The following is a 20,257-nucleotide window of genomic DNA, read 5'->3' as shown; positions in this document are numbered from 1 at the left end:
AATCGTCAGAAGTGACTGCCGGGCGCGCCCTGGCTCAGGGCGCCACAGACGCACCGACGGAGCTGTGTTCCCGCTCAGACGCCCACAGCGTTGCCGTGACAAGAACAGACATGCAGAAGAACAAAACCCTGGCAGCCCATGCGGCTTTGACGGAGAACACGCCTGTTCTTAGTGTGGGAGGGAGACACCCGTGCTTCGCACACATAGAACATGGAAGTCTCCACCAAGCAGCGTGGCCGGCAGGGACGGGACAGACAGGCGTCGGGGCACTGCCGGGAGCCAGGGGGTTGGAGCGCTGGCCCCACCTGCCGAGGTTGCGGGTTCGATCCGGGTCAGGGCGCGTACAGCAGTCACCAACGGCTGCCTGGGTCAGCGTGCACGCCGCGAGGAGCGGACTGGCTCACGGAGGCCCTCTGCCCTCTGGGGCCTCCTCACCTGGCCCAGGCAGCGTCCCTGTGGCTGCTCAGAACTCCTTCCGGGACATTCCGATCCCCCACCTCTGCAGCTCCCCTCCTCCCGGCCAGGCCACTCAAGTCTCTGCTTGCAGGCTCCCATTTCTACCTGCCGGCGGGGACGCGTCCCCTGGCTGTCTGCGAGCCTCCCCCTCCCCCTCCCCCTCCCCCTCCGCTGCCTCTGGCTGGCGTCAGCTTAGAATCAACATGCGTCTGCTGGAGCCCCTCCCCACGCCCCCCCCCCTGCCTGGCATCCCACCCGCCCCACAGCCCCTCCCCCACTGATTCCACCTCAAGCAGCCTCAAGGCAGCCACACCCCACCGGCTCTGCAAATGCCCTCTGCCCGCCCCTCACCACCACCCACGGCCCTCTGCCCGCCCCTCACCACCACCCACGGTCCACCATGGACCACCCGAGTGATCTGAAAAGCAAATCTAACCTCCGCTTAAAAAAAAGAAAGCCAGACGGGCCGGTGTGGCTCAGTGGTTGGACATCAACCTATGAACCAGGAGGTCACGGGTTCGATTCCCGGTCAGGGTACATGCCCGGGTTGCGGGCTTGATTCCCAGTGTGGGGCGTGCAGGAGGCAGCCGATCAAAATCCTCTCTCGTCACTGATGTCTCTATCCCTCTCTCCCTCTCCCTTCCTCTCTGAAATCAGTAAAAATATTGAAGAAGAAGAAGAAAAGGGGACAGACCCGCCACACCCTGACAGGGCAGAACCAGGAGCATCCCCGCACTAGGACCCGACCCGGCCCACCCTCCCGCTCCCGCCCGGGCTCCCTGTCCTCACCGGCCCGCGCCCTCGGCTGGCGCCTCCTGTGCCGACGCCCGGCCTGGCGGGCTCCTCCTCAGCCTCAGAGCCCGGCGCCAACACCACGTCCTCTGAAAACCCCGGTGCCCGTTCAGACCGCCGCCTGCTCCCACCTCCGTGGCCCGGCCTCTCCCCACCCAGAACCCACGCCGCCAGACCGCCTTCCTCCCTCACACCCACCGGCTCCGCGGAGAGCTCTGAGGGGCCGGGCGGCGCTGGGCCTCATTCTGCAGGACGGCCACCGGGCAGTCTGGGGAAACACAGCTGGGGCAGTTTCTGCGTCGGGAGGGGTGGGTGGGCCCGGGTCTGCATTCACGCAGTTTCCCAGGTGCTGCCCCCACCCCACCCCCGCCGCCCTGGGAGGTCGGCTCCAGGACCCAGACAGGCGTCTGTGATGGGCCGTATCCGCCTGGCAGCCCCCTGCACATCCTGAACCTCAGAGTCCTGGTTTACAGCACCGGCTGCAGGGTGGCCTCCTGCCGGCCAAGGTCACCTCAAGGACAAACCACAGGCTGCCCGGGAGGGCCTCTGGACACCCTCCAGGGGGGGCGCCCCTGAGAGAAAGCACCCCTCGCCTCAGCCGGGGTCCCCGCCTCCCGCGGGGCAGGCAGGCTGGCCCCCTCCTGGCTTCTAGACGAATGCCTGATTGGCAGGCGGTTTTTTCCAACCTCCCGGGAACCTCAACCTGCATTCCTCTGACTGGAGAACAGGGCTTTCTTTCCCGTAGACAAACCTGTCCCGTCCGAAAGGTCAGCTACCGAAGTGATAGACCCTCCCTTCCCCCAACGGATGGACGGAGAATGACGTAAACTCCACCTGCAGCCGGACATTCCTGAGCACCTAACCGGGCACCTTATAGGGACTGTACATTGAACCACCAATCAGCACCTGCCAAATACCCTAAACCCCGATTCCTAAGTCGCCAGGTCCCTCATCATGTACCTTACACGGAACCACCAATCAGCAGGTGCCGAGTGCCCTAAGCCCCGTCCCCTCCTCCCCTCCCCTCAAAAGGTGTGTTCACCCTCTTCTTCCCTCTGGACGGGAGCCGGCGGGGGTCTTCCCTCCAATAAAGCCGTGTCCCGGTTTCCCACGGTCTCCGGCCTCTGCTTCATCTTTCAGAGAGAGCCTGTGAGCGTCGTCACGGCCGACACCTCGCACACCTGCTCGTCGCTCCAGCAGGACGAGGCCGGCGGCTGGATGGGGCACCACCGCCTGTTCACCATCACCCCACAGGGTTCCCTTGACAACAGGATCCCAGCAGGACCGGGGTGACTTATCACAGCCCCACAGCATGCTGGGAGTAACCCTGAGCCCCAAACCCCAAAGGGGAGGGGGCCTCACACGGCTCACACGCCCGGGACCTGGGTCACGGCCAGTGGGGTGCGCGGCCTGCTCTCCGGAGAGGGAGCCCCAAGCCAGCAGTCGGACCCCATCCCCGAGGCCTGTTTCAGGGCCACTCGCCTTCCCACACCCCCATCACCTGCGGCTCCTGGAGGCAGCTGCCGGGACCGGCCCCCCGCCCCCCACTCGGACGTCAGGCTCGGCGGATACATCTGCCCTGTAAACCCCTTCAAGGTCCGACCCACATCCCAATCCCGTCGGACTCTCCCCCGCGCCCCTGGGACAGGCCCTCGCTCCTCAGTCAGAACTTTCGGAACAAACGAGGCTTTTCAAAGTCGCTCCAGGGATGAAGCCACGGGAAAGGCAGAGGGGGCGGGGCCGGGGGTCAGGGAGGGAGCTCGCACTCCGGGCCGCATTGTTCAGCAAGTTTACTTAAAGGGCTCGGCCTCTCCCTCCCAGCAGGACCCCGTCCCAGCCCTGCTCCGGGCCCACAGAAGTGGCCCCCCCCCCCCGCCCCCCCCCCCCCCGCAGCGTCCCAGCCGCTTGCAAACGCAGGGACAGCAGCTGGGGGCTGAGAAGCAGATGGTGCGGCTCATGTGAATGGGTTTGGCCCCCAGCTCGGCCCCTGCGCCTTCGGGCCTGGCTGAGCCGGCAGCCGTGGCCGGAGGGTCTGCAGCCGGCGGCTGGAGTGACCTCTCGCCTCTCGGAGAGGGGTCCCTCCCTCATCGGGCGGGCGGAGGGGCCGGTCCCGGGCGGGAGGCCACGGGGACGGCTCTCCTCCCGGAGATTCGCAGAGAAAAGAAAAACTGCCCCCAGGGGAATCCTCAGCCCAGGACCGAAACCGCATTAATTCAGGAAATTCCAAATTAAGATAGGGGCCACCAGAGTTAACCTTTCTCCCGCCGCAGCCGCGGATTTGCATAGAGGTAAAAGCTTCAGAAACAAACAAACTTCCCAGCTTCCAGCTCCCAGCAAGCCCCGCCCCACCCGTGGGGACCTCGGATCCAGGCCTGGCAGGGCTGTGCGGGCTCCCAGCGTGGGCCCCCCGGGGTCGGGCCCTTCTGACACCAAGACTGCACCCCTCTCCATGGGAGGCCTCCCTCCGAGCCGGGAGCTAAGTCACCGCCCAGGGCCACTGGCTCCCTGGCCACCTCCGGCCTCCTCCCCGGCCTGGCAAGAAACCGCAGCCGGTGTGGCTCAGTGGTGTGGCTCCGTGCTTGAGCGTCGACCTAGGAACCAGGAGGTCAGGGTTCATTTCCCAGGTTTCGGGCTCGATCCCATGTGGGGCGTGCAGGAGGCAGCCGATCCATGAATCTCTCATCACTGATGTTTCTACCTCTCTCTCCCTCCCTCTCCCTTCCTCTCTGAAACCGATACAAATGTAATTTTTTAAAAAGAAACTGCAGGTGAGCCCTGACCGGTGTGGCTCAGTGGACAGAGCGTCGGCCTGCGGACTGAAAGGGTCCCAGGTTCGATTCCGGTCAAGGGCGTGCACCTTGGTTGCGGGCACATCCCCGGTGGGGGGTGTGCGGGAGGCAGCTGATCGATGTTTCTCTCTCATCGATGTTTCTAGCTCTCTATCCCTCTCCCTTCCTCTCTGTAAAAAATCAATAAAATGTATTTTAAAAAAAGAAAAGAAACTGCAGGCAGGAGGAGGTCAGGGAGAGGCTACGGCCCACGCGGCCCGCCCGTGGCCACCCTCCCCTGCCACACCTTGCAGGGCGGGCGCTGAGGGCGGGGTGGGCCGCCTCCCGGAAGGTGAGCCTCCTGGGAGCGCCCAGAGCGGACCTTCCCGGGACGCCTCCACCGGGAACTGGGTTCGCTTTAGAAACGGGGCCTCCTCCCCTGGGGACCCCCTTCCCGGCGCCAGAGGAGGCGTGGGTGCTGCTCCTTCTGCCCTTTCGTTCTTGGAATGTTTTCCCCTTTTCGTGTTTTCTGGCCTCGGCCCCGCCGCGAGGAAGGCCAGGCCCACGTTCCTCATCTCCTTGGCGACCGGCGGCGAGTCCCCGGGCAGGTGGCCGCGACCCACCTCCGATCAGAAGCGCCGAGGGGAAGCGCAGCGTGCTGTCCAAAGGACAACCAGAAAACTAAGGCTCAGCCCCGGCCCGCGTGGCTCCGTGGTCAGAGCATCCGTCCTCGGACTGAAGGGTCCCGGGTTTGATTCGGGTCAAGGGCTCGTACCTTGGTTGCAGGCTCGATCCCCAAACCCGGTCAGGCTGGTGCGGGATGCAGCCAATCGATGTGTTTCTCTCACATCAGTGTTTTTCTCTATCTCTATCTCTATCTCTATCTCTACCTCTATCTCTACCTCTATCTCTATCTCTCTCAAAAAAAAAAAAATATGGGAAAAGTGTCCTTGGATAACGATTACAAAAAAAGAGGATGAAAGGAAGAAAACTGACCCTCAGTAGGACCCAGAAGCACTGGGACCAGGAAGCTGGTCACCAGACCAGCCCCCTCCGGTCCCCAACGCCTGGGTCACCACCTGGGCCTCAGCAGCCTCCCCCCACCTCCAGGCACAGAGGACTGGCCTCCTACCTCGCAGCCTCTTGCCGCTGGAGGCCATTCTAGAAGCATCACAAAGCAAAGCGGTGATTATCGGGTCGTTCCTATGTTCCTATTGCCTGTGACTTTTCTTCAAGTAGCTTTGGGGGAGCAGGGTGGATACGTGGGGAGAGGACCGATGCCGGAGAGGAGAGGGCCCCAGAGACCCTCCTGCTCAGGCAGGGAAAGGAGTCCCTGGGGGGATGTCTGTTGCCCCAGTACCTTCAGCCAAAGGCCGGGCCACACACTCCCTGACGTGGGGTCCTGAAGGAATCATTTCATCTCCAGGAGTCTCAGTTACCTCATCTGTAAAATGGGACTGGGGGCCGGCCAGGGTGGCTCAGGGGTTGCGCATCAGCCTAGGAACCAGGAGGTCACATTTTGATTCCCGGTCAGGGCACAGGCCTGGGTTGCAGGCTCGATCCCCAGTGTGGGGGCGTGCAGGAGGCAGCCGGTCCATGATTCTCTCTCATCATTGACGTTTCTCTCTCTCTCTCTCCCTTCCTCTCTGAAGTCAATAAAAACATTTTTTAAATAAACTTTCCTTGCCAACACGCACTGCTCCTCAAGAAGTGTGTACCCCACTATTCCTGTGGGGCTGCACCGACTTTCCTCAACGGGGGTCAACCCTGGCCCCGCTGGACCGCACGCCGCGTCCAGACTTGCAAACGCCGGAGGTGACAGAGGGTGGGGCACACCCAGGGCCTAGAGCTCCTTCCAGAGTAATTCATGCAAATTCGGATTCACCAGCGGGCACGGCAGGTAAACGCCCGAAAGGCTGGTTTTCAATCCGGCATCTGTTTTCTGTGCCGAGGAAGTGGGGTGGGGTAGAGCGGAAACTATCATTTAAGCGGAATTATCATTTAAGCAGAAATTATTACTTACTGAGCCCTACCTCAGGCGGGCTTCACATCCCATTTGCATTTAATCTTCATATTCTGAGAGAGAGAGAGAGAGAGAGAGAGAGAGAGAAAGAGAGAGAGATAGCGTCCGCCCCATTTTCGATGAAGAAAGGGAGGCTCAGAGAGGTTATCTAACTCGCCCAAGGTCAGGCCACCAGCAGGTAGCGGAGACTCGAGCCCCACTTGCCCGGCTCCAAGGGCAAGTTCCTTCCTCCAGTTCACGTTCCAGGAAATCACACCGCACGCCTGCCATTCAAAGTGACTGCATCCATTATTGTGGGTTTTCTTAAATGTCAGATGTGGACCTAACCGGTGTGGCTCAGTGGATAGAGCGTCAGCCTGTGGACTGAAGGGTCCCGGGTTCGATTCCGGTCAAGGGCATGGACCTTGGTTGCGGGCACATCCCCAGGAGGGGGTGTGCAGGAGGCAGCTGATCGATGCTTCTCTCTCATCGATGTTTCTCTCTCCCTCTCCCTTCCTCTCTGTAAAAAATCAATAAAATATATTAAAATAAATAAATAAATAAATGAATTTCAGGTGTGGAATTTAATTTTAGAAGGGATTTTGGTCTTTGGAAGAGTTGAGTAAATCTGAGTTTGAAACATTTGTACCATTTAATGCGCACTTTAACAGCTGGTAGCTCAATTCTGAAATGTATTTTCATAAGCACTGCCTTTATCATTATTGTTCAAGTGTGAGTGTGCATTTTCTGGGGCACCCTATATATTCCGGTCTCTCCTTCTAGGCCCGTGGTCGGCAAACTGCAGCTCGCGAGCCACATGCGGCTCTTTGGCCCCTTGAGTGTGGCTCTTCCACAAAATACCACGGCCTGGGCGAGTCTATTTTGAAGAAGTGGCATTAGAAGAAGTTTAAGTTTAAAAAATTTGGCTCTCCCCTAACCGGTTTGGCTCAGTGGATAGAGCATCGGCCTGCAGACTCAAGGGTCCCAGGTTCGATTCCGGTCAGGGGCATGTACCTTGGTTGCAGGCACATCCCCAGTAGGGGGTGTGCAGGAGGCAGCTGATCGATGTTTCTCCCTCATCAATGTTTCTAACTCTCTATCCCTCTCCCTTCCTCTCTGTAAAAAATCAATAAAATATATTTTTAAAATAAATAAATAAATAAAAAATGTGGCTCTCCAAAGAAATTTCAATCGTTGTCCTGTTGATATTCGGCTCTGTTGACGAACGAGTTTGCCGACCACTGGCCTAGGCGAATGCTGCATCAACCTCACCAGTAAGTACACCCACCGCTCTCCTTCCCGAGCCCATGGGGTTTTCCCTGACGCTGTCTTTGACCCCGTGACCCACGCTCACCAAGACCTGAGATCCCCCGTGTTCCTGCCTCCTGCTCAGACGGACTTGGGACTGACAGCCGTCAGCTGGACGAGGGTTAAAGGAGCGCGTGGGCCCAGCTTGGCTCCGGGACTCCGTGACCACGGTGCGGAATGGGGCGTGGTCACAGTGCTGAATGGGGCGTGGTCACGGTGCGGAATGGGGCGTGGCCACGGTGTGGAATGGGGCGTGGTCACGGTGCGGGATGGGGCGTGGCCACGGTGCGGAATGGGGCGTGGTCACGGTGCGGAACGGGGCGTGGTCACAGTGCTGAATGGGGCGTGGTCACAGTGCTGAATGGGGCGTGGTCACGGTGTGGAATGGGGCGTGGTCACGGTGCGGAATGGGGCGTGGTCACGGTGCGGAATGGGGCGTGGTCACGGTGCGGAATGGGGCGTGGCCACGGTGCGGAATGGGGCGTGGTCAGGGTGTGGAATGGGGCGTGGTCACGGTGCGGAATGGGGCGTGGTCACGGTGGCCTTCCGAGGTGGACAGAACGCGACTTGTGAAACCCATGGTGGTGCGCGCTCCCCAGACCCCAGGCGGCTGCCGGCTCCCGACAGGCAGGGGGCGGGGTCTGCCCAGGAGGAAGGCTCCTTCCCGTGACGTGCGGAGGGTGAACGCGGACGTCACAGCTACGGAGGCCCGTGGAACCCTGCTAGCACCGCCCCCTGAGCGGCTGAGACTTGGGGTTTCTATCGCGCCCTGAGCAGGGGCAGCAATGGGTCAGAGAGGGGTGCGGGGACTAAAGGATCCACCTGGGAAGGGGGGCCTCCGTGGCTCAGCAGGAGGCAGCCCCACGGCATGCCGGACTCTGAGACGTGCCAGCAGCTCGCCCAGCGCGTTGGCCTCCGAGACCCCCCAACCCATCGAGGCCAGGGCCGCCCCGGCGTAAGCGGGAGGAAGCGGCCAGAAGCCGACATCTCCCCGGAACGGACAGGCGGTGTGCACGGCCTGTTCAGGTCCCGGCGGAGTCCGGAGGGTCGGTCTGTCCCTGGGTGGGAGGGTCAGAGACCGGCCCTCTACGCAGCGGGCGGCTGTGCAGCCCACCCGGCAAGGAACGGCGTGAAGGCGCAACACAGGGGAGGAGGGGGCCGGGGGGCCTGGTGAGCCACGGGGAGCCCTTCGATGGCAGGAAGGCTGGCACCGGTACATCTCACCTGGACCCGGTAAAGGGATTTTAAAATGCTAACCCTAAGGCTAAGGCCACCCCTGCAGGAGAACACGGTCATGGCACAGACCGGACATGCGCGCACAGCCACACACACTCCGGCTCCGAGGCACGGGGAGGGGCCTAAAACCTTTCAAAAAATAATCTCTGGCCCGGCCGGCGGCGTGGCTCCGTGGTCGAGCGGCGACCTAGGAACCAGGAGGTCAGGGTTCGACTCCCGGTCAGGGCACAGGCCCAGGTTGCGGGCTCGATCCCCAGTGTGGGGCGCTCAGGAGGCAGCCGATCAATGATTCTCTCTCATCACTGATGCTTCTCCCTTCCTCTCTCTCTCTCTCTCTCTCCCCCCCCCCCAATCAATATAAAATAATAATAATTTCTGAGTTGCCTCCCAAGACAAGTGACCTTGCTAAGAATCCACCCAGCACCCCAGCTGTGTTTCCACTTAGACAAACACACTGGCACCCCAAAACCAGGTTCCCACATTTCTCTTCAAAGGCTGCAGCGGGAGCGGAAATGTGCCATGAAGCCACGCTCCGAGGAAAGGGGGAGTCGGGCAGCCCTTTGGCCATGACCCTGGGTGTGCGGGCACCCAGACCGGCTGCCAACGGGGGGGGGGGGGCCGCTGGATGGGTTTTACGGGGAATGTGAACATTAAACAAAACGGCTCCTGTTTAAACACCACCTCAGCTATTTCACAACCGTGTCATTGCCCATCAGGCCCAATGCCGGAAACACCTCGGATGGGACCGCTCTGGCGATGCGAATTCTCACCCTCAGCCGGTCGGGAATACCCGGACGCCCTCCGTGGTGGCCTCGTGGGGGCAGGGGGGCGGGCAGGGACTCGGCGCTCGAGCTGGTTAAAAATAAGCGGGCAAAACGCACACCCCGCCGGATCTGGGTCAGAGGGAGCCGGGACGGAGCGCGCACAAATACCGGTTTCGCCGGGCCTGCCAGCGTTTTGCTCCAGAAGTCACGTTAAACACAGCTCTTTGTCTGCGAATTGTGAAATACTTTCTACACTAATAAAGAATGTGTGCCACATTGTGTACTTAACTGCACCAGCCTGCATTCGGCTTAATTGACCAAGAATAAGTCCTTGTTCCCAAGCTAGCGATCAGGTTACAGTCAACTCTTAAATATTAACACTCGGACGGGGGAGCCGAGATGCAGATAATGCAAAACAGAAGATTATTTTAAATCAGTCCCTCCTGGTATGCGGATACGTTCTTTCTTTTCCCCTTCTCTTTTAACTTCCAATTAAATGCGTATGGCTGACGTTACGGCATTTTTGATAGTCGAAGGACGCCAACCGTTCTGGAAGAGTCTGGGGGGGGCGGGGCGGGGGCGGGGGCGGGTGTTGGTGTGGATCCCTCACTCCACCTCTCTGCGGCTGAACTGGGGACCAGCTCCCGTGGGTCCAGAACAGCATCAACTCTTAGACGGTTGCCCAAAACACTGGTTAAACACACACACACACACACACACATACACACACACACACACACACACATACAATACACACACACACACACACAAACACACACAATACACACACACACACACACACACACACACACACACACACGACTCTCCTCCTGGGTCCCTGCTTTCCAGAATCACACTTTGTGGAGGGTGGGAAAGTAATTAAAGGTTTGGGGCTGGAAAAGCCCTTTTATTTCAGCTCCCACTGGGCTGGTGTAAACAACCATGGCATTAATGTCAACAGTGACTTAATTAACCCGGAGGAGGTGGCAACGGCAGGAGGAACTTGAAAGTAAGAGCTGCCTCCTCCCCCGGGGTCACCAGGCCTGACTGTCCTTCAGATAATTAGAATATTCATCCACGGAGCAGCCCCTGGCAGGGAGGACCATCCTCCATGGCTGCGTGCATCCCCTCCAGCCGTCCCCACAGCGCAGGACCGATGGACAAGATGCATTTTTAATCCGGAATATCAGCCATTCGACCCGCCGGGCGACTGCGTCTTACGTCAGCGGCGGAGGCCCAGCCCTACTGTGGCCGGGTCGGAAAGGGTCCAGGAGACGCCGACAGAGGCCGCGATGACACGGAGGCGGCCGGAGGGAGCCGAGAAGGGTAGGAGAGGCCCCTCTCCGGTTCGGGCTCGGGCTCCTGCCGGGAACTTCGTCACACGCGTCCCTGGACACCCCTTGCTCTGGCCGAGGCCAACAGCGTTATCGAAACCGAGCTTCCAAATGGTCAAACCGCACGCCTTCCGAGATAAGGGCTTCCTTGTGCAATAGAAGGTCGAGGGTGACGTTCCTGTAGCCACAGCCCCAGCACCAAGGGGGGCCGGCCGGCCGGGCAGTGATGGACACACACACACACACACACACACACGGGCTCGGCATGGCACGGCCTGAACGGGAGCTGCCTTAGGCAGCCGGGCTCTCAGTTGTCAAAAACCCTCTTCTCATCTATCGTCAGATTTCCTTCGGAATAACCCCCGACCCCAAAGCAGAACTCCTGCCACGGGAGGCCCCGTCTCGGGCTCCGATCGGCTGCCATCATTGCGCTAACGGGCAAGCCGAGCTCAGACACCACGGAAAGCAAACACAGCTGCCTGCAGACTCGGGGGGCCTCGCCCCACAGCAACTGTCTTCCCCAAGGTCCGATACACTGTAGCCAGCCCTGGCCACAGGAGGGGGGGCCTGCTGGCCACTGGGAGCGATGATGGGGGGGGCAGGCGGGGGTTAGATGCCAGGCCCTGTGCTAACTGCTCTTTATGCCCCAACCACCTTTTTCCCCCATCGATGTTTTTAGAGGGGACGGGAGGGAGGGGAGGAGGGACAAAGAAAAGGGGGGTGTGGAGAGAGAGAGAGAGAGAGGGAGAATGGCTGCCTCCTACAAGCACACCAACCAGGGCTGGGGATTGAACCTGCAACCCAAGCACGTGCCCTTGACCGGGAATCGAACCCACAACCCCGTGGTGCTCGGGCCGACGCTCTAACCGCTGAGCACACCGGCCAGGGCTCTAGCACCTTCCGAAGCAGGTCAGCCGAAGGCCTCTGCGGATACTGACCTCCTCCGACCTTCGTGAACGGCCCCCAAGGTCATCTGATCGAACCCTCAGACACAGACAGGGAACCTGAGACCCAGGGGTTCCAACTCCGCTTCCTGGCCGGGTTTACACCTCCCACTAAAGCTTTCCTTTCTTTTAACCCCTCGTAACCCTGGACACAAACCTCACAGACACTGTGAGCCCCGAAAAACGCACAGAAGGACACTGGCGACCCATGACCCCAGTTTTAGGGCATTCTTGGACCTTCCCCCCTGCTCCCCCAACCCCCGTCAGGTTCCAGGTGGGGAAGGCGGCTTCCAACAACACGGTGTTGGATGCAAACTGTTACACCAGGACCCACAGGGGCCTCGGCCCTGCCCAGCGCCTCCCCTCTCCGCCCCCCCTTCCTCCCGGCGAGCACACACACACTCTAAACTTTCTCCAATAATTAAATGCGATACAAGGAGCCCTCCAGGGCCATTTTACATTTTATGTTGGAATAAACTCCCCGTAACGCTGCCCTGAGAGTCTAAATGAAAAAGGACAGTTCCCCCTAACCTGGGCCGCCGCCGGGCGCGCGCGGTCGGAAGCCCCAGCTCCGCGGCCTCCGTGTGCGCTGAGCCGCGCACTCCGGGGAACACCGGCAATTAGGGAAACATCCATTTTAATTATTAGCAAAATTAAAGAAGTGCAGGCCTGGCGTTCAGAAGCCAGCAGCCTCTCAAGCCCTTTCAAAACACATCCGCGCGGCCCTGGCTGGACAGCGCGTCTGGTTAGAGCATCGTCCCAACACAGCAAGGTTCCGGGTTCAACCCCCCGTCTGGGCACATCCAGGAAGCAAGCAGTGAGTGCCTGAGTCAATGGAACCACAAATGGGTGTTTTCCTCTCTCTCTCTCCCAAGTCAATTTTTATTTATTTGTTTTTACTGATTTCAGAGGGGAAGGGAGAGGGAGAGAGAAACATCAGTGACGAGAGAGAATCACTGATCAGCTGCCTCCTGCACGCCCCACACTGGGGATCGAGCCCGTAACCCAGGCAGGTGCCCTGACTGGGAGTCGAACCCTGACCTCCTGGTTCATAGGTTGATGCTCAACCCCTGAGCCACCCCGGCCGGGCTCTAAAATCAATTTTTTTTTAAAGCGTCGCCATTGCCAATTGCATTCATGCTGGTGTCACAAGGAGGCAGTCCCATGGGTGTCGTAGCTACAAACTGGGACGCCAACTCTCTTTTTTTTTTTTTAATATATTTTTATTGATTTCAGAGGAAGGGAGAGAGAGAGAGAGCGAGAGAGAGAAACATCCATGATGAGAGAGAAACATTGATCGGCTGCCTCCTGCAGGCCCCCTACCGGGGATCGAGCCTATAACCCGGCGTGTGCCCTTGACCGGAATTGAACCTGGGACCCTCAGTCCGCAGGCCGACGCTCTATCCTCTGAGCCAGACCAGCCAGGGCGGGACTCCAACTCTTACCAGATTCACTTCCCCGAGACTGGAGGCCACAGGCCCCACACGTGTTCACTGCGGGGCCTCCTCGCCTCCCCGTTAGGAAAGGGCGTGTTCTCACGGGGTCACCGGTGGCCTCCATGTTAGAAAGGGATCTGCCCTCTCTCTTCACAACTCATGCAGGGGTCCTGGGGGGGCGGGGAGGGCCTCGCTCAGCACTCCCACCTCCCCGCCCTGTCCTGGCGGCTGTCCTGTCCTGTCCTGGTCCAGCCTCGCGCTCAGAGGGCTTTCCCCGAGCCCTGGGCTGACCCCGGCCACCCAGGCCCGCGGCCCCCGGACTGAGCCGGCAGCAGGTGGGCTCTCCGCGAGCAGGTTCATTGGGCGGCGTTGAGAGCTGGGATCTGCCGCTCTGTTCTCGGATTTCCACCCGAAAAACGGCTCGGCGGCCGATATTCCCGGCCGATGACAGATTTCCACGCTGCACCGAGCAGAGGCGTGGCCGCCGTCGCCAAAGAGGGTCCAACCTGCCGGGCTGAGCAACCCCGCCTCCACCTGTGCTCACACCGGCCTTTCGGCAGACGCCGCCGCCGCAGCCATCGCGGGCCCTGGAGGGGTCTCCCCGGGGCGGGGCGCCAGGTACCTCTGCTCTCAAATCCACCTACAGCGGGACGCGCCGTGACGGGCGGCGTCAGCACTGTGAATGACGGCGGCTTGAAAACACCTAACATGGCCAGCCTCTGCGGGCTGCGCTTCAGAAGCCGCTTCTGCTCTCAGACAATGAAAATAAAGCGTCAGCGTTTCCGATGTTGGCAGCGTCCACCAACGGCGGTTCCACTCGTTGTGAGCGAGTCTCCTCGGTGAGCAGGCCGCTGCCGGGAGCTCTGGGTGGGGCAGGCCTCGCAGGCCGCGGCCGGCTCCCCCGGGCGCTGGGGGCGGGTGAGCGCCAGCCGCCCCCACCCAGCACAGAGAAACACCCCCTCCCCCCCCCCAAACCAGAACCCCGCACCTCTGCGCCTTCTCTCCTAACCCCTGACCCGGGGAGAGGAGACCCGCTCCCTCGCCCTGAGATTCCTCTCCAGCCTCTTGGTTAACCTCTCGTGACCCTGGACACCAAGGTCACAGGAGCTCCGAACCCAGACGCAGGCACAGCAGGGCGTTGGCCACAGACGACCCCACGCGGCCCGAGGGCCACTTCCCCGGGCAAACCCCCCACCGCCCGGGCGCCCGGGCTGAAAACACTCACCTTCCGGCTCCAGCGTGGTGTCCTGGACTAAACTGGAGGGCCGGGCCAGCGCCAGGGCCGCCATGGTGACGGCCAGCAGGCAGCCGAGGCGGCCCCAGCGGACCAGGGCTGCGGTGCCGATGCCCCGTCCTCTTCCGCATCCCCACGCGGACGGCAGTCCCATCTGCTCACCTGCCCTGCGCGCATGGGCTGGCGGGGGCGCTCGGCCTGCGGCTCAGGAGACACGGCCGCCGAGGGTCCCGCCGCGGGGGCTGCAGCCACTGGAGGAGAGAGGGGCGGGTCAGTGCGTCCTCCCTGCGCCCCTCCAGGAGCCCGGGGGCTCCGCTCCCACGCGCGTCGGCCTCTCCGCTGTCCGCGGTGTTTTTCCAGCATCTGCACACGCCTTCCCTCCACGCCCCGGGGTCCCAGGCGCCTCCCCGAGGCAGGTGCACAGCCCCTGGGGGGCTGGCCTTGGGAAACGCATACTTGGAGGGGACGGAGCCACGGGGCGGGCGGCCCCAGGACACACAGACCCGGGCGCCGCCTCTGTGAGGCCGTGTGTCCCCTCTCCTGTCCAGCATCACCTCCCCGCCCGGGAAAGGAGGCAGGAGCCACGTGACCTCGGCTTCAAGGGCAACTGGGAAAGCCGGTGGACACGCAGGTCGGCATAGCCGGCCCCCTAAGCTCTCCCAGGCCGGGCGGGCGTGAGAAAGCTGAATCCTGCCCGGCCGGCGCGGCTCAGGCTGAGCGCTGACCTAGGAACCAGGAGGTCACGGTTTGATTTCCAGTCAGGGCACAGGCCCTGGTTGCGGGCTCCATCCCCAGTGCGGGGGAGGGGGTGCAGGAGGCAGCCGGTCCAGGATTCTCTCCCATCGTTGATGTTTCTGTCTCTCTCTCCCTCTCCCTTCCTCTCTGAAATCAATAAAAATATTTAAGGGGGAAAAAGAAAGCTGGACCCTGGAGGTGGCCGCAGGGACTTACTTCTTCGGAGCTGGCGCCGAGTGGGGCGCTCGACACAGAAAGAATCCGGGGAAACTCCCAAAAACTCCCGCCCGTTTGCACTCGTCAGGATTCATTTTCAAACGCACAAGCGGACCGCAGCCTGTCACCCAGCGGCCGCTCACGGAGCAGGAACCGCAATGCCATGCACTCAAAGCCGCGGATCTAAAACGCGACTCGGCCGGAACCCCGTCTCCGGGCGGCGGCAGCCAGGCCCAGCAATGCCTTCACTCCCGGCGGGTGAAACCGGGCCTGCGCCCCCGGATGCACAGCCCGGGGGTTACTGATGAGGACGCTAAGTAAACGGGCGCCATCGTCGTGAGGGGGCCCAGGGCGTGCAGGAGGCTAACTGCTGCTGCCATTCCGAGCAGAGTTTGTGCCGGGGGCACGCAGCGTCCCATTCGGTTCACCCGTCTGATCCAGAGGCGAAGGGAGTGTTCAGAGCGTAACGCCTCCGCAGAACTGCACACGGGCCCAGGACCCGCCAGCAGAGCCGCATGCACAGACTTCAGCGAATCTGGTTACAACAATCAGGCTCTGTGAACGCTATGAATGAACCTCGTTTTACAAGACGGGGGGTGGGGAGGGCCTAAAGGTTTAATATAAAAATCCCTGAAGCCCATGCTTTCCGCATGCCCACGCGATGGTTCACATTCTGACAGGATTTCCACGCGGCCGGGCCTCCCCAACGCTTCCGCAGAGAAACGGCTCCTTGTGGCCGCGACTGGAGGTTCAAACGGGCGAGGAAGGAAGAGGGGCTCCCACTCCCGGGAGGAAAAGACCTGCTCCAGACACAGACCTGCAGTGTGTGACTCCCAGAGAGTGTGTGTGTGTGTGTGTGTGTGCATGTGAGAGTGTGTGTGTGTGCATGTGAGAGTGTGTGTGCGTGTGTGTGAGTGTGTGTGTGTCTGTGTGTGCATGTGAGTGTGTGTGCATGTGAGAGTGTGTGTGCATGTGTGTGTGTGTGTGTGAGTGAGTGTGTGCATGTGAGAGTGTGTGCATGTGTGTGAGTGTGTGTGCGTGTGTGCATGTGAGTGTGTGTGTGTGTGTGTGCATGTGAGTGTGTGTGTGCATGTGAGTGTGTGTGCATGTGAGAGTGTGAGAGTGTGTGAGTGTGTGTGCATGTGTGTGAGTGTGTGTGCATGTGAGAGTGTGTATGCGTGAGTGTGTATGAGTGTACATGTGTGAGTGTGTGTGCATGTGTGAGTGTGTATGTGTTTGCAAGATAGCTTGCAGGATTTTCCCTCAACCTTTTCTTTCCTCTTAACGTTAGCTAATCGCCTCACAAGATAATGCCGTATCTGTGTCTACACACATGTGGGCGGTAAGATACACAAACATCCTCACTGATCCGCTCAGGAGAACGCATGGGAATGCTCTGCCCGACAACTTCCCCAGGAGCCTCCAATCCGGCAGATTTCAGCCCGGCGGCTTCCCGGGGCCTCACCTGCTGCCCGGCCCAGAGGGGCTTCCTCGCTCTGAGCGGGGGAAGGTGGACAGTGACCACGGCTCCGTCTCCGGCCACTCGTTCACCCGAGACTGAACCAGAAACACAACTTCTGGCCCTATTTCCAGGTCCCCGCTGTGGCAGCCCCCACCCAGCCCTCGTCCCCGCATCTGAGCGCAGCCCGCGGAGGCGGAGGGCGAGGTGGCAGGTCTGCCCCGCTCCTCACGGGAGGGGACGCAGGGATGGGGGGACGGAGGGGGCGCAGGGGTCGGGGGACCTCCGAGGCAGGATCCTTAGGTCCCGCCCGGTGTTGGAACACAGGCCCAGCAGGCCACGGGCAGCCACAATCCGGGCTTCCTGCCTTCAGGACCATAACCCTCCTGGAGCCGGAGGCCGCAGTGAAAGCGCGTGTTTATCTCCCCTTGAAAGGGGACCCCCTTCTCGGGGGCAGGAGTGTCACCGTGATGGATGGCTCCTGGGGACCACCCGCTCTCTGGTCCTCTCCCGCCTGGCACAAGCCTGCCCCCCAAGGCAGGCCCAGGGCCAGGGGAGCGCCTGGCTGGGGGTGGTCCCTATGGGTCTCTACCGGGTCCCGCCAAGAACCAGAACATTCCCCAACCCCCCTGAACCCCAAGAAGGCAACGCAACCCAACCCGGCCGCCCTCGCGCTGAGCCCCAGGGCGCTTTGTTCTTCTGGGATTTCGTATCAGGAAAGTGAGCGTGCCCTGGGGGAGGGGTGCCCAGAGGGAGGGGTACCCTGGGGGAGGGGTGCCCGGCCCCCCGGGGCAGGTCTGTCTCCAGGCCCAGCCTCCCTCGCACTGCCCCTCGCCCAGCGCTGAGTAGGGGAGGTCGCTATCAAGGAGTCACATGGGATGGGGCAGCGGGATGATTGCTCAGAAAACCCCGAAACCTCAAAAAACACAAAACACAGGCTGGCCGGGCCCACCACCCGCTCCCTGACGCCTGTGAGCGGACGGGGACCCGCAGCCCCGACACCCGGTTTGGAGGCAGCATTTCTTGCCGGTTGGCCTGGAAGATCCTGTTTCGCCCCGGCTCCCGCGCGGGGACGCACAGAAATCTGCATTTTAATTGGCATTCCAGGGAAAGCGAGAGGGGCGCCTGATTGCCGCTCTATTCACACTAAACGGGCTTTTCAGATGAAAATGAGTCCGGCCCGAGGGAGATTTGCAGGGATCTGGGACCCGGGGCACAATGGGGTTTAAATGCTGGTAGCCTTTCCCCCAACACTGACTGGGCGCCCGAGGGGGACGGCAGGTCCGCCTCTCAGGGCAGGTGGGATGGGATCCGGGCGAGAGGAAGGCGCGGGGAGGGGGGCGCGGGGAGCGGGCGGCGCGGGGAGCGGGCGGGAGCCTCGTGGCCCCCGGGTCGGACCCCGCGCTGGGAGGTGGGTGCCGGCGCCTCGCGGGGCCGCCCGGCCGCGGGAAGACGGAGCGCGCAAGTGGGGACTCGCCTGCGCCTTCGACACCGCCGCGCGCAGCGGCTGCGACCCAAGCGTCGGTGCAGGTCGCCCCCTGGCCCCGGGCGCGCGGCGGGCGAGGGGCGCCGGCACCGAAGTCGCAGAACCGGAGCAGCCCGTCCCCGGAGGGGTCACCCCCCCCCCCCCCCGCGCGCATCGCCAACCCTACGGCGACGTCGCCCGCCCCGCTCCAGCGGTTCCTTCCCGGGGGGTTCCCGGGGAAGGGCCCCCCGCCGGGGCCTGGAGGGGACCGGGCAGCGTCCCCCGGGCCTTGGAACGAGGGACCCCGAAGATGCCCTTCTGAGCGCAGACCTGCGGGGCTGTGCCCCCTGCCTCACCCGCCGGCTCTGGGGTCGGAGGGTCGCGCCCGCGGGGGCGGGCACCGATGCCAGCATCTGGCCGGGGGGGTGGCGGCCGCGCTCCCCAGACCCCAGCGGTCCGCACGCACCCCGCTCCCCATCCCCTGGGCAGCCAGCGGGAGGCACGGGGAGCAGCCTCGGCGCCGGCCCCCCGCGCCTCCGGCTCCGCCCGGGCTCCCACGGCGCCCGTCTCCCCGCTGGCGAGGCTCCCGCGGCGCCCGACGCGGCGATTACCTTGAATGGCAACGCTCCGCGGCGATCGGTTCGGTCCCCGCGCGCGGCGTGGGTCGGGATGGAGGCGGCGACGGGCTCCGGGGAAACGCCAACGAGGAACGGGTGGTCCCGGGGTCCGCGCGGGCGCCCAGGTTCCGAGCTTTACGCGCGCCCCAGGCGGCGGGGGGGCGCGGGCATGCCGCCGCGGGCTGCGCTCCGGTGCGGGGCGCGGGAGGAAGAAAGGGCTCGGGCTCGGCGCGTCCTCCCCCAAACTTTGCTCGCAACTCGCGGAGGCTCGGAACGCGCAGGGGAGCGGCGGCCTCGGCGCGCCCGGGCCCCGCCGGCCCGGGGAGCAGTCGCAGCGCCGGGCCAGCTACGCCGCGCGCAGACCTCGCGGCGCCCCAGCTTCGTGGCCGCCGCGCTCGCCGCTCGTCGCTCCGCACCCGCCGCCGCCGCCGCCCGCCCGCTCGGCTCTGCGCGGCGCTCCCCGCTCCCCGCCGCCGCCGCCCGCGCCGCCCCTCCCCGTGGGTCACGCCCCCTGAAACCCGAGCCGTTTCCTGGACGGGGCGCCCGCTCCGCCAATCAGCGCCGCGCGCCCCGCCGCCCGGACTCCGCGCGGCTCCCGAGCCTCCGAGCGGCCGGAGCGGGGCGCCCGGCGGGGAAGGCGAGGGGCCGGGCCGCGGTGGGGACCCCGGGACGCCGCGGCATCCTCCGCGGGCCAGGCCGGTCCCCTCCGTCCCGGGCGGTGGCCTTACGCGGTCTCCGTTCAGGTCAGGAAACAAGTGACAGCGCGCCCCCCCCCCCCCCCGAGAGACCGAAACGCTGGGACGCGCTGTGGGCGGCATTGAACGCGCGTGAAACGTGGGGAGGGGGAAGCCCCCTGGACGTGTTTGCAGGGCGTGGCATGTCCTGTCCCCAAACAATAGCAACGGAAGAAGCAGCGAGTATTCATAGAGGCCCTGCGTGGGGAGGGCGCGCTGAGGAGCTATTCTTTCTGACCCGCCCCCCCCTCCCCGCGTGGATCATGGTCCCCGTTTCTGATGAGGAAAGTGAGGAGGAGAGAGGGAAGGAATGGGGGGGGGGGGCACACAGCTGGTTCCTGGCAGAGCCTGACTTTGAGTCTGACTCCCTTAGAAAAGGTCAAAAACTGCAACCACCAGGTGTTGGTTAGTCCTATGTGTCTGAATTAACCACAGAAATTCAAGAGATAGTGAAGACTCACCCTAACCGGTGTGGCTCAGTGGATAGTCGGCCTGCAGACTGAAAGGTCCCAGGTTCGATTCTGGTCAAGGGCATGGACCTTGGTTGCGGGCACATCCCCAGTGGGAGGTGTGCAGGAGGCAGCTGATCGATGTGTTCTAACTCTCTATCCCTCTCCCTTCCTCTCTGTAAAAAAAATCAATAAAATATATATATATTTTTTTTAAAAAAAGATAGTAAAGACTCAGTTCCGCTACACACAGCTGTAGGGCCTTCAGCAAGTCGATTTCCCTCTCTGTCTTAGATTCTGCAACTGCA

The 20,257-nt window shown here is 62.3% G+C and overlaps 1 protein-coding gene across 3 annotated transcripts in view; it reads right to left on the bottom strand.

Moving 5' to 3' along the window:
* The window catches only part of FGFR2 (fibroblast growth factor receptor 2), an 82,633-nt gene extending 63,432 nt beyond the window's left edge, over nt 1–19,201 (bottom strand). For all 3 annotated transcript variants that reach the window (XM_054728652.1, XM_054728653.1, XM_054728654.1), the window contains exons 1-2: nt 18,761–19,201; nt 14,266–14,525 (exon numbers count right to left, since the gene is read on the bottom strand). In XM_054728652.1, coding sequence (XP_054584627.1) covers nt 14,266–14,428 — 163 coding nt within the window. In that variant the 5' untranslated portion in view covers nt 14,429–14,525; nt 18,761–19,201. The remainder of the gene's footprint in view (nt 1–14,265; nt 14,526–18,760) is intronic.
* Between the last annotated feature and the right edge of the window lie 1,056 nt (nt 19,202–20,257).

Source organism: Eptesicus fuscus, chromosome 17 (assembly GCF_027574615.1).
Source record: "Eptesicus fuscus isolate TK198812 chromosome 17, DD_ASM_mEF_20220401, whole genome shotgun sequence".
Classification (NCBI taxonomy): domain Eukaryota; kingdom Metazoa; phylum Chordata; class Mammalia; order Chiroptera; family Vespertilionidae; genus Eptesicus; species Eptesicus fuscus.
The sequence above is the reverse complement of the archived record's forward strand: the minus strand, read 5'-3'. Positions and strand labels throughout refer to the sequence as shown.